The 15863-nt window shown below is 37.4% G+C and overlaps 1 protein-coding gene across 1 annotated transcript in view; it reads right to left on the bottom strand.

The window, feature by feature from the left end:
• Positions 1 to 937: 937 nt before the first annotated feature.
• The window catches only part of NDFIP1 (Nedd4 family interacting protein 1), a 53365-nt gene continuing 38439 nt past the window's right edge, over positions 938 to 15863 (bottom strand). The window contains exons 4-8 of the mRNA XM_055429153.2: positions 15563 to 15650; positions 14492 to 14616; positions 11199 to 11265; positions 7946 to 8051; positions 938 to 1984 (exon numbers count right to left, since the gene is read on the bottom strand). Coding sequence (XP_055285128.1) covers positions 7948 to 8051; positions 11199 to 11265; positions 14492 to 14616; positions 15563 to 15650 — 384 coding nt within the window. The 3' untranslated portion in view covers positions 938 to 1984; positions 7946 to 7947. The remainder of the gene's footprint in view (positions 1985 to 7945; positions 8052 to 11198; positions 11266 to 14491; positions 14617 to 15562; positions 15651 to 15863) is intronic.

The raw sequence follows: 15863 nt of genomic DNA on the forward strand, positions 1-15863 counted from the left end.
GTCCAAATTTATTCAGACTGTTAGAACATGATAGGCTATAAACTCCTCCAAAGTCTATGGTTGGTAAAATCTAATTCAAAATATTAAAAAAAATCTTTAATTTTTTAGAGACTCTCAAGACTGTATCTATTGTAAAATATAACTTGTAAACAAGAACATAATGTTATATTATTACTTATTGTAATCAATAAACGAGTTATACTTACTGTAATCAATAAATGAGTTAGAATAAGCAGTCTTTGAAACACTGTTCCAGGAGGCACTCAGTTTTCCTCTTTGGCTTTCAAATAATGCATTACCTACTGATACCCCTGAACACTCACTTCCTAAGTTGATCCTGGATGTTCACGGGCAGCAAATAAATGAACATCTGCAGCTATCATACCATGCTAGTGCTGGTTTGTGTAGTTATTTAACCATCTTGCTATATTTTTTCTTTATATATTAAGTAGAGGGGGAAAAAACCAAACAGCTGATATTATAAAAACTTCTGGTCTCTAAATTTAACACAACTGAGACAAGAATAGAAAATCAGGAGGAAGGAGAAAACTTTAGCTTCACCTGGGCACTTGCTCACAGGACTTAAACCAGTTGACTGTGTTCAGCTGAGAAAAAGGGCAAATGCAGGGAATATGCAGAAAACATTGGAAATAAATTATCTAAGATTATGTCTGAAAATGAAACATAATTGGAATTCCAGAATGACTTACAATCTCTACAATTCCTCCCTTATTTTAGCTCATCGTCTTTTGAAGAACTAATACATTTTTAGGAATATACTGAATATGATAGCTAAAAAAGAAAAAAATTGGCCCAAGATCAGTTTTTGTGTTTACTGAATGATTGTGTATGTATCTATATGAATCAAGATTAGAAAAAACTGCCTTGGCAATTAATAAGTGCAAACCAAGAATTAAACAGTAATCCACAGCAAAAGTTGCTACACAAGAGACGTTTATTAATGTTCTGTTGTATTTACAGCTTTAACATAGCAAACCAGGGTGAATTACCACTTGGCAGAAAGCACATCACTCTACATTTATAACACATTGGTCTCTGCTAACACATTGTAAAAGCAACTAGTACAGTATGTTAGGGATCATCTCAAAAGTTCCAAGCTAATTCTTTCTTTGCTCCTAGTACCTAATCCCCTCTCTACTCCTAGCCCCTGGCCTAATCATCAGGAGACAAAAGAAAAAGAAAAAAGGGGGCAGGGATTCCAATCATATAGAAAGTGTCGAGAATTGCAATTTATTAGTAATTATGCTGCATTTGTCCTTGTCCTCTCTATTTTATACAGTGACAACACCTTTACAATCCCTTAGGTACACAACACAGAATAAGTTACTGAAAAATTAGAATACAGACTATAAGAAATTAATGCTTATTTTTTACCAATTAAGAACATATTCTTGACCACACTTTAAATGTATTTTGTACTATGATTTTGCTTCCAGGTGTTCACAATACAATTAAATAAATTTCTAGATTAATTTTAACAGCAAAATGGATTATGTGCAGAAATGCAGTCATAACAAAAGTTTTAACTTTTGAGAAAACCCCTTTTTTAAATGGCCAGCATTATACATATCTTACACTAAAATATTTAATTCCAAATTCATTTTGAGATGGAGGATGAATAAAAGCAAGATTGCCCCCTACTGACTACAGGGACAAAGCTCATGCTATTTAAAATGACTACAAACAATAGATAAGGCATTATTAATACATCACAGACTTGACTGCGAGAGCTTTTTCAAACATTAACCACTAATGATTCAATGATTACAGAATTTTGCATTAACTATTAAAATTTTACACCTAGGAACAAATAGAGAGAAATGATCTTTGTCAACAGTACTTTATTTTTTTAAAGCAGGTGATGATTCCTCTGTGTTCCGCATCTTGATTCACTTCCTGCAGGTGTTCTCTTGCTTCTTGGGAGAGAATTCATAAATGCAGGAAGGCCTTCGCCAGAAAACATCTGCCAAAAAAGGATATTGAATATTGGAACTCTGGTTAGGTTGTTATTTTGGCTAAAAGAAGGATGTAGTCACAAAAGAAGGCAGGATGTTTGAAGACATGAGAAATACATTTTAACATAGCTTTAAGATTACTATACACTGACATCATAGTATTCAGTAAACATTACATTTTTGGTTCTTAAAGTTATCAAGGTCTCCAGAACTAGGAAAGACTTAATTGCTTTCTCTAAATCCCATGAGATCAGGGATCTCTCTCTCTCTCTAAACCTAACACAAGAACAGAATTCAAGGAGCACTTCATCCCACACGTAACACCAATGGCAATGACTGAAACTTGGGGACAAAGAAACAGCAGAATCCAATGCGTAGGTAATTTTCCAAACACACTTGAAGCTGTTTACCCTGCCAGTTGTGCCAGATCTCACATGAAAGATTTCCAATAAGGACGCCAGTGATGTCATGCTATCCGAGCACGGCAAAGTTAGAAAACAGCTGTAAACTCACAGGAACCACAGGTACTTCTTCCAAATAGTTAGGGGAAAAAAAGTTACTGTATTTTGGGGGAGGTATCTCTGGTAGACAAAAAAAAGTGCATGCAGCCCCAATTTTATAAAGCAATTTACATGACTGAAATAATACTCTCAAAATGATGTCCATCTATTATAAATGCAATTTTCATGTTAACACTTTGATGAATTTTTGTATTGGCACATAAACTGGTTTGGTTCTCATGGAAAAAATACAAATAACTCCCTGTATTAGTGCCAAAAAAAATACTCTAAACAGATGCATTAACACTTAACAAAAGCTTATTGAGAAACTATGTTGTGGTACCCTACACCACATGAAAGTTGGATGGGCTCATACCTAGGCCATTCCATCTTTCAAAATTACTGTAAAAGCCACAAGCAGCCCTTTTATAGACAGATTAGACTACTGCATACATCTTTAAAAAGTTGACAAGATGCAGAGAAGCTACAGCTCTGGAAGAAATCAACATATTCTTTTTGAACATTAATATTTTCCCAAACTCAAATTCACTTGGTGTTTTGATCTGAAGCAAACCAATGATACGGATATACGAGCAACTCTTCTTTAGGGGGATTTCAGAATGTGCAAGGACAAAGACACAAGAATGTAAGGATTCCTGCAGCCAAGTAGAACCAAAAGTAAAATCTGTCTGGCAGGCAGATGACAAATAGAGATTTCTGCAATGAGGCTAGTTAGACTCATTACAAGTCTAAGTAAATTCAGTTTTATCAGTTACCATTAATAAATAAAAATTGATATAATAATTACTATTAGGTCAAAACACTAGAGTTTTGCAAGAATATGAGATACAGTCCAGATAACTACCAGGCTACTTAGTTCACACTATGTGCATGGAGGTAAGTTAGTTTTAGCAGATCCCTCAAAGTCAGAGCCACCCAAAAGACATTAAAAAATCCATTAAGAGGTCCTACCTACTGTAAAGCAAAAGAAGCACTATTCAACATTCTGTAATATTCTATACGGGAAAATAATCTGAAAAATAATAGATATATGTGTATGTATAAGTGAATCACTTTGTAGTACACCTGAAAATAACACAACATTGTAAATCAACTATTCTCCAGTATTAAAAAAAATCCATTAAAAAGTCCTAGATAGACTGGGTGATCTCATTCATCATACAAACTCCAAATGAAAAAGACTGCTATAGAGGCATCCACTGCTCTCTACGACTCAAGAGGCCTGTTGAGATCAATTTGATTCACAGGTTGCTACAAAAACGATGGAATGTAAACTGGAAAAGAGACAGGCTTTAGGGACTGTGAATATCACCACTAATCTTTAGATCAGATCACTTCAGAAAGAAGGGAATCAACAGCCTACACAATTTCTTCTTGGACCCTGTGTAACTTTTTTTTAAGCAAAAATTCCACTGGAAATATTTTCTACTTTCTTGCTACTTTACACAGCCCAAATAAGTCAAATTAACTTGAGGTGAATTGGAAATAAAGATGTATTAAGGAGGAGGGAGAAGATTATAGAAAAAAAGAAAATGAAAACATTTATCATCATATGCAAAAAAGGTAAGAAGATATCTGATGCCTAGAATGTACAACTCACCAGATCACAGCAATCACTATCTAATTATGAAGGGCCCCATCTCATTAATGCCGTCAGGGCTTATAAACTTTCTTCCCCTCCTATTTCAGAAGTATTTAAGGTAACAAATTTAAGATCCATTATACTTTGTAAATACAAGTACTTTTGAAGTAGTGTTAGATATCAGGTTAATTGTGTTACCACCTTATAGTTACTATGTATAGCTAACTCCTCAATTATCTGGCAGCATCAGAGGAAGTGGAACTTGATGAAAATTTATTTTCCAGTTAATTGGTAAATAAGATAAAGTATGGACACTTTATATTTTTGACCATTTCAGATAAAGATGTTTCTAAAAGGTATCTGTTTCTCTTCATACAACATGGAAGGAACATATTGTTTTTCCTGCTTCCTCATAGTCACACACTTCTTGATGCCACTGTGCCTAGCTCTAGCAGTGTCTTTTGGCTTTTCTTGCTGTGAGGCAGGAAACCAGATTTCCTTTATAAGCTTAAATGAGCTCCAGAAGGGAACCCGAGAGCTACCCTATGATAGTAGTATATGAGCTTTAGTGTTCAGCTCTTAAAATATCTACTATGGCTGGTAAGAAAGAAGATCTTTTGAGGGTATTTCAAGGTTTGTGTGTGTGTATCCCATATTTTGGGCAGCCTTGTGTGTGTGTGTACACTATATTTTGGGCAGTCTAAATAGAAAAGTCACTATTCTTAAACATTTTTCTAGTACAATGCCAGACCTTAGCATGAGAATTGAATTATTTTTCTCTACAGCAAAGTTATTTTAGCAATTTCCTATCTGTGGCTTTCTGGCAAAAGTAAGCCCACAGCTAGCTTTTAACCAGTGATACTTCTAGTAAAGAAAGTAAGAGGTCTCAGTGAAAGAAACTCTTCATATCTTAACACAATGGTTTTCTATCATATCTTCAAACTAAACTAAATTTCCTCTGAATTAGAGAAAGAAAACATTCTATTTTTGGTTCTAGATGGAGAGTTCCTACCTGTGTCAATGAATAAAGGAAATTCAGTCCCATGGGATATTATAGCTTTGTGGATTCCTTCTGGGGATACTGAAAATTAGTAAGGAAGTCATTAAAATTCTAAATGCTGCTCTAAGTCTCTAAACCCCTAATTTAGAGCTCTGAGTCCTCTAGGGATGTCAGGGATGACTTCAACTAGGATATCAAAGTCAGACAGGAAAGCAACGAAACCCCATTATGCCCTCCACTGAAACACCTCTAAGTTTCCGACAACTCCTAAAGCACTGTAATGGTTATGACTCCAAAACACAGAGAGTACCAGGTCTATAATACCCCTTCACAGCTCCAACGGCATTACTGCTTAACAAAGGGCTGCCTACTTCAAATCATAACTCTAAAGATGTGTTGTTTTACATTTAGAATATACCCATAAAACATTTCAGAAATTTTAGGAAGTCAAAACAATAACAACAAATTTTACAAACAAAAAAATCCTCAAAGTCCCCAACGATACAGGAAAACTGCGAAGTTCAGGCTTTCTCTTAACTTCCATTGTCACATCAATCTGTCCTGTATTAGATATAAGATAAAGCATGTACGCATCCCCTAACGAAGCCAGGAGTTGCCTTCGACCAGAAGAATGAAGTGACCAGACAGAGGTGTGGCCTCACTCATTTAGAAATTCAAAGCCACCAATACACCAGACCTACAGAATCCATGAAGGAAGGAAGGCAGAGAGGGAGGGAGGGATCTGTCCTCTCAGGGTATTGTGAGCACCAATGGGTGAGAGGAAACGTGGAGGTTCAGAAGCTCATCATGAGAACTGTGACCACCCCAAAGACTTAACTTTGAACCTATGGTAGGTAAGAGTTAAAGCTAAGGATCAGAAGTAATTATAAATTATAATCAGACATACAGAAGGAGAAAAAAGATGACAATGGTAACTACATAAACTACTAAAACCACACAAAACATCTGACAAGCCTCTTAAAGTTAGGATGTAACACAGACACATCCAGGGGTCAGGGCCCAGGCGAGTGTGTCAATGTCCATCTGCACCCAGACTGTGTAACCCAATTCAAATTCAGGACACACCACCTCTCAGGACATTTTAAACATGTAATAAAACATTCCTTTTCTTGAAAAAAAAAAAAAAAAGTAGTCATAAATATAAGTGGTAATCTTAAAGACTAAAACTGTCTCTCAAATAAAAGTACACACTCTTTTGAAGAAACTGACTTTAACCAAAAGAACCTAGGTTCTTTACATGCTTTAACTTTTATAAGACCGCCTTATGAATATACTCTACCATGCATATATCTGAGCTTATCTGTCACTAATAACCTTTTGTTGCTTATACAAGCCCATTGTACATGTATATGTACAATGTACATGTATAATGCTTAATTCAGGATCTGACATATTGAAAAGTTGACAAATATTAGTTATTACTATCATGCCATGCTTGAAAAAATTTTTATTTCACTTAAGAAGTTATCGTATTATTCTGTTGCTTAAAGACTTTCAACACCCTCTCACAACCTGGCAAATGAAATATGATAGATATTTTCTTTTCTAGAAGCATATATTCTGAGACTACCATGAAATCTTCAAAACTGAGAATGCTACTCTGCATCCTAAGACCACAACAAATCTTCAAAATTGAAAACTCCACTCTTAGCATATGATTACTTACAAAAACTATGAAATAACCCAACAGCAAATACAGGCTCACATGGAATCAGCCTTGTGTTGAGCCAATACGTGACTGGGTTTAAAGGGCTGCTCTGTGAGTTCGAAGATTCCACTGCAAATGGCCTTAGAGCTCAAGATATTTGAGAATGCTCTCAGCTTGATTTTCCAGCCTTAATCCTCAACACTCCTTTATGTTACAAACTGCTTCCTTTGAGCCAGCTGCGTACTTCCCTACCTCTCTTCCTGTTCAACACTGCCTCAGGTGACTCTAAAAGGCTTCCCCACCCAACATTTTCCACTATCATTTTCCATATTACACTTTCTAGGTTTATCTCAACTGTTACAACCTTCACAAACCCTTGCCCGATGTCTTCAAATAGCCTGGCTCTACCTGTCCTCAACAGTCTTAAGGAACGAAGAATCAGTTCCAAGAAGGCCCATCAGATCTTGTTACTAGAGGCCTCTCTCTGGTGTACTCTTTCCCAAGATTCCCTGTCTCCTCCTTTATGCAGCTAGTGATGCAAGATGGAGCCCGCCTCTGGGGAAAACCATGGGGGAACAAAACAGCCTTGGCAAGGCTTAGTCCTCCTGTTCCAGGCAGGAGAAAAGGCCCTTTTCTCCCCTTCCTTTCCTTGGGTTTGATCCTTCCACCAGAATGGTAACATCAGGATACTAACCTGAAGAAAAAGCCCAGGAAAGTCCCTCATTGATTTCAGGAGATGGAAGCCTTGGTAGGCTTGTCAGTAGCCAAAAGGAGTTCCTCAAGTACTGTGGACTCTCCCAGCTCTGGGTTTAGGGGACCCACAAAACAGAGCTCAGTGATTAGGCCTGAAAGGTTCCTTCTCACTACTTACCTCTGGAACTACTACAACCCAAGCAGTGGCTTCAGGATTCATGATTCAAAGATTAAGGACCCTGAGTCCTAGTCAAGTCTCTTCTGCATTGTCCAAACATGAGATAATGTTGTCTCCTCCGGTAGTTTTTCTGACTTGCCTTTTCAGATAGTTTTTTCATAGAAACACTCCTTACTAAACTAGAAACTAAAAGGCAAAGACTATGGCTTCCTTACTGTCTCTATATCCCCTACCAGCTTGTATATTCTACTCTAAACATGAACAGTAATCTACCCATGCATCACATGATTACATTGGGACTGGAATAAAGTTTTTTTCTTTAATACCTTTAATAAATAAAGAGAACTCTGGTCCTGGGGAGATTTGAGAAATTTTCTGGCATCTTCCGAACTTTTGCATAATTGATAAATCCTCTGAGAAACAGGAGAAAGCCTAATTTAAAAAAGAAAAGTCAAAAATGAGTTTATAATTTGCATAATAAGCCCAATCCCCAGAAATATCCCTCTTGATACCAAATACTTCATTTTTCTGTTATCAGAAAAGCTATCAAAACATAATTTCCTCTAAAATTTTCAAAGGATTTGATTTTACACCAAGTTTCCTATTTCTCAATGACAACATATAATCTCAAGAGTCAAAAAAAGTCTCTTTTGCACATTCAGAATCTAATTGGTCTAAAAGAAAACAAAAGATAAGATGGGGCCAAATATTTACATCATTTACTTTTGGAAACCTCACTGAGAAGCATCATCAAAACCTGCTCTCCTTACCCACCCCAGGATCTTGGTTCCTCAACCAGGGACCAAACCTGTACTCTAAGCAGTGAAAGCGTGGAGTCCTAATCAATGGACAGCCAGGGATTCCAAAACCTACTTTCTGAGTTCCAAAAAAGTATTCCAAGATAATTAACACTAAAAACAGAGAGGTTATAAACAGTGTTTTTCTCAAATAAAAAAATGTCATCCTTTCTTTTATGGCTTCTTTTTTTTCTGTCAACAGTACACAGTGCTGTCCACTAGATGTCAGGCTGCCCTTACCTTTACAAGAATTCTGTCTCAACTTGAAATTCTATTTCTCTATTCTTAATTTAGGAGTCAGCAGGGAAGATGATGAGCTCCCTCCAGTGGTAGCTCACACATTGCTGGCCCTCCTCCTCCAGAGATGGCCCCTAGTCTTAGACACATTTTTTCAAATGGCTTTATGGAGATATAATTTACATATCACAAAGCTTACCCATTTAATGTGTACAATTCACTGGCTTTTAGTAGTTAAAACTATAATCCAATTTCAGAATTATCATCCCTAAAACTATCTGGACCCATTAAGTAGCCGTTCCCCATTTCCTACCTTCCTCCCATCTCACCAGTTCTGAGCAATAACTTTCTTTTGGATACATTTTAAAATATACTCAAGCAGTGGAAGATGCTTTGCACTCAGTCAGAAATGATTTCTGGCAGCAACCAAGAGTCATCAGCACTGAGCACAGTGAAAACTACCCTGTTTGGCATCAAAATCAGCGACAATACAACCTAATTCCAGTCAAAGGATGGGTGCCATGTGGAAATATAGTTTTGCTAGATATTTCAATTTTAAAAAGGTAAAAAAATTCAGATATTTTATGTGAAAGTTCTTGGTTTCTATATGACGTGTGTGCGCTAAGTGTGTGAGTTAAATCACTTCAGTCATGACTAACTCTGCAACCCTATGCATTGTAGCCCATCAGGCTCCTCTGTCCCTGGGATTCTCTAGGCAAGAATACTAGAGTGGGTTGCCATGCCCTCCTCCACGAGATTTTCCTGACCCGGGATCGAACCCACATCTCTTATGTATTCTGCATTGACAGGAAGGTTTGTTTTTTTTTTACCACCTGTGCCACCAGGGAAGCCCATTTATGATGACAACTAAAAAAATAACTTCTGAAAATAACTATGGAACACACAAGCCACAACTACAGGCTAGATGTAGCTTATGAGCTGCCATCTCAAGAACTTTATATAGACCTGGTCTTTGCAGGAAACCATCCCTCCTTATTAAAAAAAAAATCAGCAACAGTAACAACAACAACAAAAGATTCTCTCTGCAAGGAGTTCCAAAAATGACTCAAACACTGGATCCAAATGTATGAAGTACATCTGAAGTCTCACCATTTTCTGCTTACCACTAAGTAAGACAGCAAGAATGATCAACTGCAAAGTATTATAAACTCATTTCCCATGAAACTTTAATATAGGAAGGAAATCAGCCTATCAGATTTCTTTAAATTAGCTATGTTGTCAACAATCAACCTAAAATTATGCTTAACGGCTCGTCTTTGGCTTATTCAGGATTTGCTTGGACTTTAGGCTTGGGAGAAGATGAGGAGTCAGACTTTCTCTTAAAGATACAGTCTGGAGAATAAGCAAGTCAAGGAACTACTGCTCTAAAGTAACTTTCCTGTAGGTTGTTCTTTTTTAATTATTAAGTTTCTCAGTAATCAAGAGAAGGGGTAAAAATCACTATGTCTCTTTCCTTGGAATGCTGTGACTAAGAGTAGAATAAAATGATGCTACTGGGGAGGTAGGGGATGGCATCATGAATGACTTGTATTCTCAGAGTAAAATTTAGAGTCATCAGTGCATGACTCTGTTACCCAAGGCAAAGCAGGTAGGCCCTGAATATATTAAGCAGTTTCTGGTCATGGGCTCTACACTGTGCTAGCCAGACCCATTAGCAACCCTGGGACCCAAAGATCCAAACTGAGGAGATAACAAAAAGGCCTGAGACAGAAGAAATGTTAGGATAGGAGAAAATGATGCCACAGAAGCAGAGTGAGACAATTATACCACCTTTAACAGCCACAAGATGTCCCTTCTATTTTCTTGTAGAAATGACAGCAATGATGATGGTCTGCTATAGTATCATACAAATTTTCTCTACAAAGAATGAGGAAGCCAACAGTATTCACCACACTGCTCATTTCTTTAAGATGTCTTGGAAGAAAAGATTTTACAATAAAAAGTTACACTAATAAGCACAGTCTTAAGACCAACTACCTGAAATGGCCGGTATGTTTAAATAAAAAAAAATCTTATTCTCATCAAGAGCAAACTAAAGAATTCTGGACAGCCAATGGTGGTTCTTCCGGAAGTTATGCAAGACAATATGTTTTCTGTTTTCTACTCATATATTCAACTGAAGATAGGCCACATACACTCATGAGTAGCTCAGTAGGTAACAGTATACCGATAAGCAGTTTGGGGTTGAGATTGTGAACCCTTTGTGGCAATAACTCACAAGGGGGAAAAAATCTAAGGACTATGAAAAGTCATCTTACTGGTAGGCCCCTCTGGCCACATGGGAAATGTGAGCAGTGTGTATGGATGGGCTAGGAGACATTCACCACCACTAAGACACAGTCTATGAGTGTGTGTGCTACTCTGATGGTGATAGCAGCCTAACCTTTGACATAGTTTAAAAATTATACTCATTATCACTAATATATTACTGTACAGTAAGTGAGATGAAGGTTTACTGAAAGTAATTTTACTTCTAAAATTTAACAGAATCTTTCTCTCCTTTGTCTTTTTTAAAAGCACTTACCTAGAACCAGGAACACCCACCAGAGCCAGTACTGACCATCAAAATATCCAGGGAAGTAAGTGGAAAACTGAAAAATAAAGCAAAATATTTTAGAGAACTTCTGCACATATTATTTCACATTTTAGCTTCAGTTCAGTTCAGTCGCTCAGTCGTGTCTGACTCTTTGTGACCCCATGAATCACAGCACTCCAGACCTCCCTGTTCATCACCAACTCCCGGAGTTCACTCAAACTCATGTCCATCGAGTCAGTGATGCCATCCAGCCATCTCATTCTCCGTCGTCCCCTTCTCCTCCCGCCCCCAATCCCTCCCAGCATCAGAGTCTTTTCCAGTGAGTCAACTCATCGCATGAGGTGGCCAAAGTATTGGAGTTTCAGCTTTAGCATCAGTCCTTCCAATGAACACCCAGGATTGATCTCCTTTAGAATGGATGGTTGGATCTCCCTGCAGTCCAAGGGACTCTCAAGAGTCTTCTCCAACACCACAGTTCAAAAGCATCAATTCTTTGGCGATCAGCTTTCTTCACAGTCCAACTCTCACATCCATACATGACCACGGGAAAAACCATAGCCTTGACTAGACGGACCTTGGTTGGCAAAGTAATGTCTCTGCTTTTTAATATACTATCTAGGTTAGTCATAACTTTCCTTCCAAGAAGTAAGCGTCTTTTAATTTCATGGCTGCAATCAGCATCCGCGGTGATTTTGGAGCCACAAAAATAAAGTCTGACACTGTTTCCACTGTTTTCCCATCTATTTCCCATGAGTGATGGGACCAGATGTCATGATCTTCGTTTTCTGAATGTTGAGCTTCAAGCCAACCTTTTCACTCTCCTCTTTCACTTTCATCAAGAGGCTTTTGAGTTCCTCTTCACTTTCTGCCATAAGGGTGGTGTCATCTGCATATCTGAGGTTATTGATATTTCTCCTGGCAATCTTGATTCCAGCTTGCGCTTCTTCCAGCCCAGCGTTCCTCATGATGTACTCTGCATATAAGTTAAATAAGCAGGGTGACAATATACAACCTTGACATACTCCTTTTCCTATTTGGAACCAGTCTGTTGTTCCATGTACAGTTCTGACTGTTGCTTCCTGACCTGCATACAGGTTCCTCTAGCTTAAGAGTTTATAAACACAAGATCTTACCTTGTACACAAATGCTGTTGCTCATTTAGTGCTTACAAAAATTTCTAAAAATTTAGTCAAAATATTTTATATAGTACAGACTTGAAATGATTACAATATTTGCTAATATACTTCCTTTCATGGAAAAGCAATCTTGAAATATGGTAGCTTTCAGCTTTACATACTCCTTGTTTTGAAAGTGCTCAAACCTGTTTGTTTTTTAAAAAATATTTTTCCCCTTTTAGAAATATGTCTTTTTTTAAAAGGAATTTTATTTATTTTTGGCCTTGCTGGGTCTTCGCTGCTGTGCAGGCTTTTCTCTAGTTGTGAGAGCTGGGGCTGCTCTCCAGTTTCAGTGCACGGGCTTCTCACTGTTGTGGCTTCTCTTGCTGCGAAGCACAGGCTCGAGAGCATGCAGGCTTCAGTAGCTGGTGGCCTGTGGGCTCAGTAGTTGAGTCTCCCGGGCTCTAGAGCACAGGCTCATTAGTTGTGGCACATGGGCTTAGTTGCTGTGTGGCATGTGGGATCTTCCCAGATCAGGGATCAAACCTGTCTTCTGCATTGGCATGTGGATTCTTTACCACTGAGCCCCCAGGAAAGCCCCAGAAATATGTCTTGATGATACTTTTATTTTGCTTACGCAGTGACAAACTCAACTATATTTGGCCTCCTTTCTAATGATCCCTGATTCTGTTCTTGCCCTTTCAGCCATGCCGTGACCTTGGAAGCTTTACCATGTACGTGATGATAATCCCATTCCTTTGCCAGGGACTATATAGCACATGATACTATTGTGGCCAATGGGAACCAAGGGCTGCTAGGAAAGCTTCTTAGCTCTTAAATAGAAAGGGAGAGGAAATAGTTTCCTTTCTTCTGCTGACCATTGTTGTGTTTCTGATGTGATGCCTGAAACTGCCATGGCTAGCTATACCAACATGCTGAGCCACCTGTCAGCTATCCTTGATACCAGAGAAACATTTTACTGACTTCCATGTCAGGACTTATTTTCACTGGAAATAAAATTTCCCCAATGTTTACTAAGCCATATTTGAGCTATATGTTCTGTTACTCAAAAGACCACCTTATTTGATAAAAGTGGATTAATTCTTTTAAAAATTTAGTAAAAATTAAAAGATTGGTAACTACTTTGATCCTGCTTTCTGTTGAAGACTTTAACACAGTCTAGAGTTTAGCACAGTTTGAGCATTAAAAATAGTTTTATTTCTTGATTAATAAGATTTAGAGAAGGAATGAAAAACTTCTTTATGGTTTGAGTTCATAACCTAAAGGCCATGTCTTAGGAGTATATGTTAGTTGTCTAGGAGAAAAGCCCATAATTTTTATCAGATTCTCAAAGGAACTTGGAATTCTAAAAATGTTAACTGCCTTAGAATAAATAACTTTGAAAAACTTCATGGCTCAGTCAACACCCATTAGCTAATAATGCCAGTTTATGATAAACACCTTGGTTTTATATTATAAAGTTAACAACGGCAGTAAACTTATCTGAAATCAGAGGATACTTTAAGAGACTAGATCTTTTACAACTTTAAATTACTTCATGCAATTCTAACTAACTGGTAACTCCTACATCACTTAAGATCTCTCTCTTATTTACTTTAGAGATAAGGGCCCCTAATGGAGTAGGGCTTGTTGAACAGTTCTGGATCTCCAAACATCCTGGCATAACCAATGATGCTACTTACAACCAATCCTGGAAGAGAGGAAGGTTGAGAGGGAGGAAGGAGGGAGAAAAGAATAGAGGGGAAGAGAGAAGAAGGACTAAAACTTCAGCAGCATTAATGAGAGGAATGTCTGCTTTTGATGAGATACCAGAAAGTTAATGGACTCTTATTATAAAAACAACTAATTTCAGAACAAATACATGTATTATCACATTATAAATATTAAAAACAGAGAAAGCAGCTGAACAAGGATAGATGTCCTAGGGCCATCAATATTTTGTAGATTTGACTACAAAACTTGTGTGCATGAACCAACTACAACTGATCTAGGTTCAATTTCATGAAACCAGACAAAGACAAACAAAAAATCATTTTAAATGTTGAGATAATTCCAAAAAAGTAAGTGAAAAAAAGTCAAATATTCAAAATTATTCCACTCATTCTTCTCCAGAGGCTATCACTGCTGGTGTACAACTTGACTTACCCTCACAATCAGGATCCACTTAATTAGAGAGAGACCAAATCCTGAAATGGCCCCATACCTTCCTGCAGCTGAAGTGGTCAGGCAGAAAGACAGGAAGAACCCAATCCAGTTAAAGAGGAATGCCACTGTAAAAGCCAAGAGAAGAAAAGAAGCAGGTCAGACACATCCTGTTATCCAAGGAGCAAGAGTTATAAGGGTGCACTCTGGATTTACTTCTGCTTAAATGGCTTTCTCAAGGATAAACGAGCTGAGCCCACCCTCTACAACTCTTACCTCACTTCCCCAAAATGGCCATCCTCTGTCTTCCTCCAAAAAGCAAACAAGAAAGCACAGTCTCTAAATGTCAGGTGTTTTATTATTACATCTACTGCTATATACTTCAAGAAATAATTTAATATCACCAAACTTCATTCTTATGACTTGTACCCTTTACCTGTATGTATTATTTCTGAGTAATTAAACATTATTTGAACATTAAATTAGTGCCCCTAAATAATCTGATTCAAGTCATTCATCCTCTTGCTTCTGTAAACTTTGACAGCTTACATAATGCATTACCTCTAAAAGCACTGCATTTCCTTCATATCTTTTTAATACAGCAAATAAAAGAAATGGTTGCTCACTCCCAAGTCAGGCATATGGAAAGTTAAATGCAAAATAACATCAAGGGGGAAAAATCAGGCTGACTTTGATGTGTTGGAAAATAGAAGTGTGCAAAACAGAATTCATCAGACAAAGGCATTTACTTCCTATTTTACAGGTCAAGAATGAGTAGGAGGAATGCTTAAGGGGTTCTGAAGATCAGAAAAATGAAGCTCAGCTCAAGTAAAAATGTAGCATCCCCCATAACTGCTTCAATTATATTTTCCACAGATATTCACAGAAATTGAAGACAGAGACAGGAAATTAAGATGAAAGTGTACTGTGCTTTGAACGTGTCAGTGAAAGGCATCAAATACATATAATTATTAAAATATTAGCTCAATTAGTTCTATTAATTCAGTCATATTCATTCAGAATCTAAAGCACTCTGGTTTGTGGGAAGGTGCTCTGCTGTGTGTATATACTTACTGAAGAAAGTTAACATGAAAATCCCATCGTTTCCTATCCTCATCTGGTCGGGATCATCAAACTCCTCCCGACCTGCAAACTCCTCATCCTAAATGAAAAGAAAAGGTAAGTTCACAATAAATTATTTCAAGGCAAAGGAAAGACATTAAAAAAAAAATTGAGAAAGGGACAAAAGTGACTTCCAAGGAGAAAATGTTCTGCTTTGGCTCAATTTAAAACTAAGAGCATTAAGCTTTAGTATATGTTAAACTTTCCATTGGGCTTCTAAGATAAAATTTTTTCTGAAATGAAAGGAATTTTT

Source organism: Moschus berezovskii, chromosome 8, assembly GCF_049115385.1.
Source record: "Moschus berezovskii isolate FMDL1 chromosome 8, NW_MosBer_1.0, whole genome shotgun sequence".
In the NCBI taxonomy this organism is placed as follows: domain Eukaryota; kingdom Metazoa; phylum Chordata; class Mammalia; order Artiodactyla; family Moschidae; genus Moschus; species Moschus berezovskii.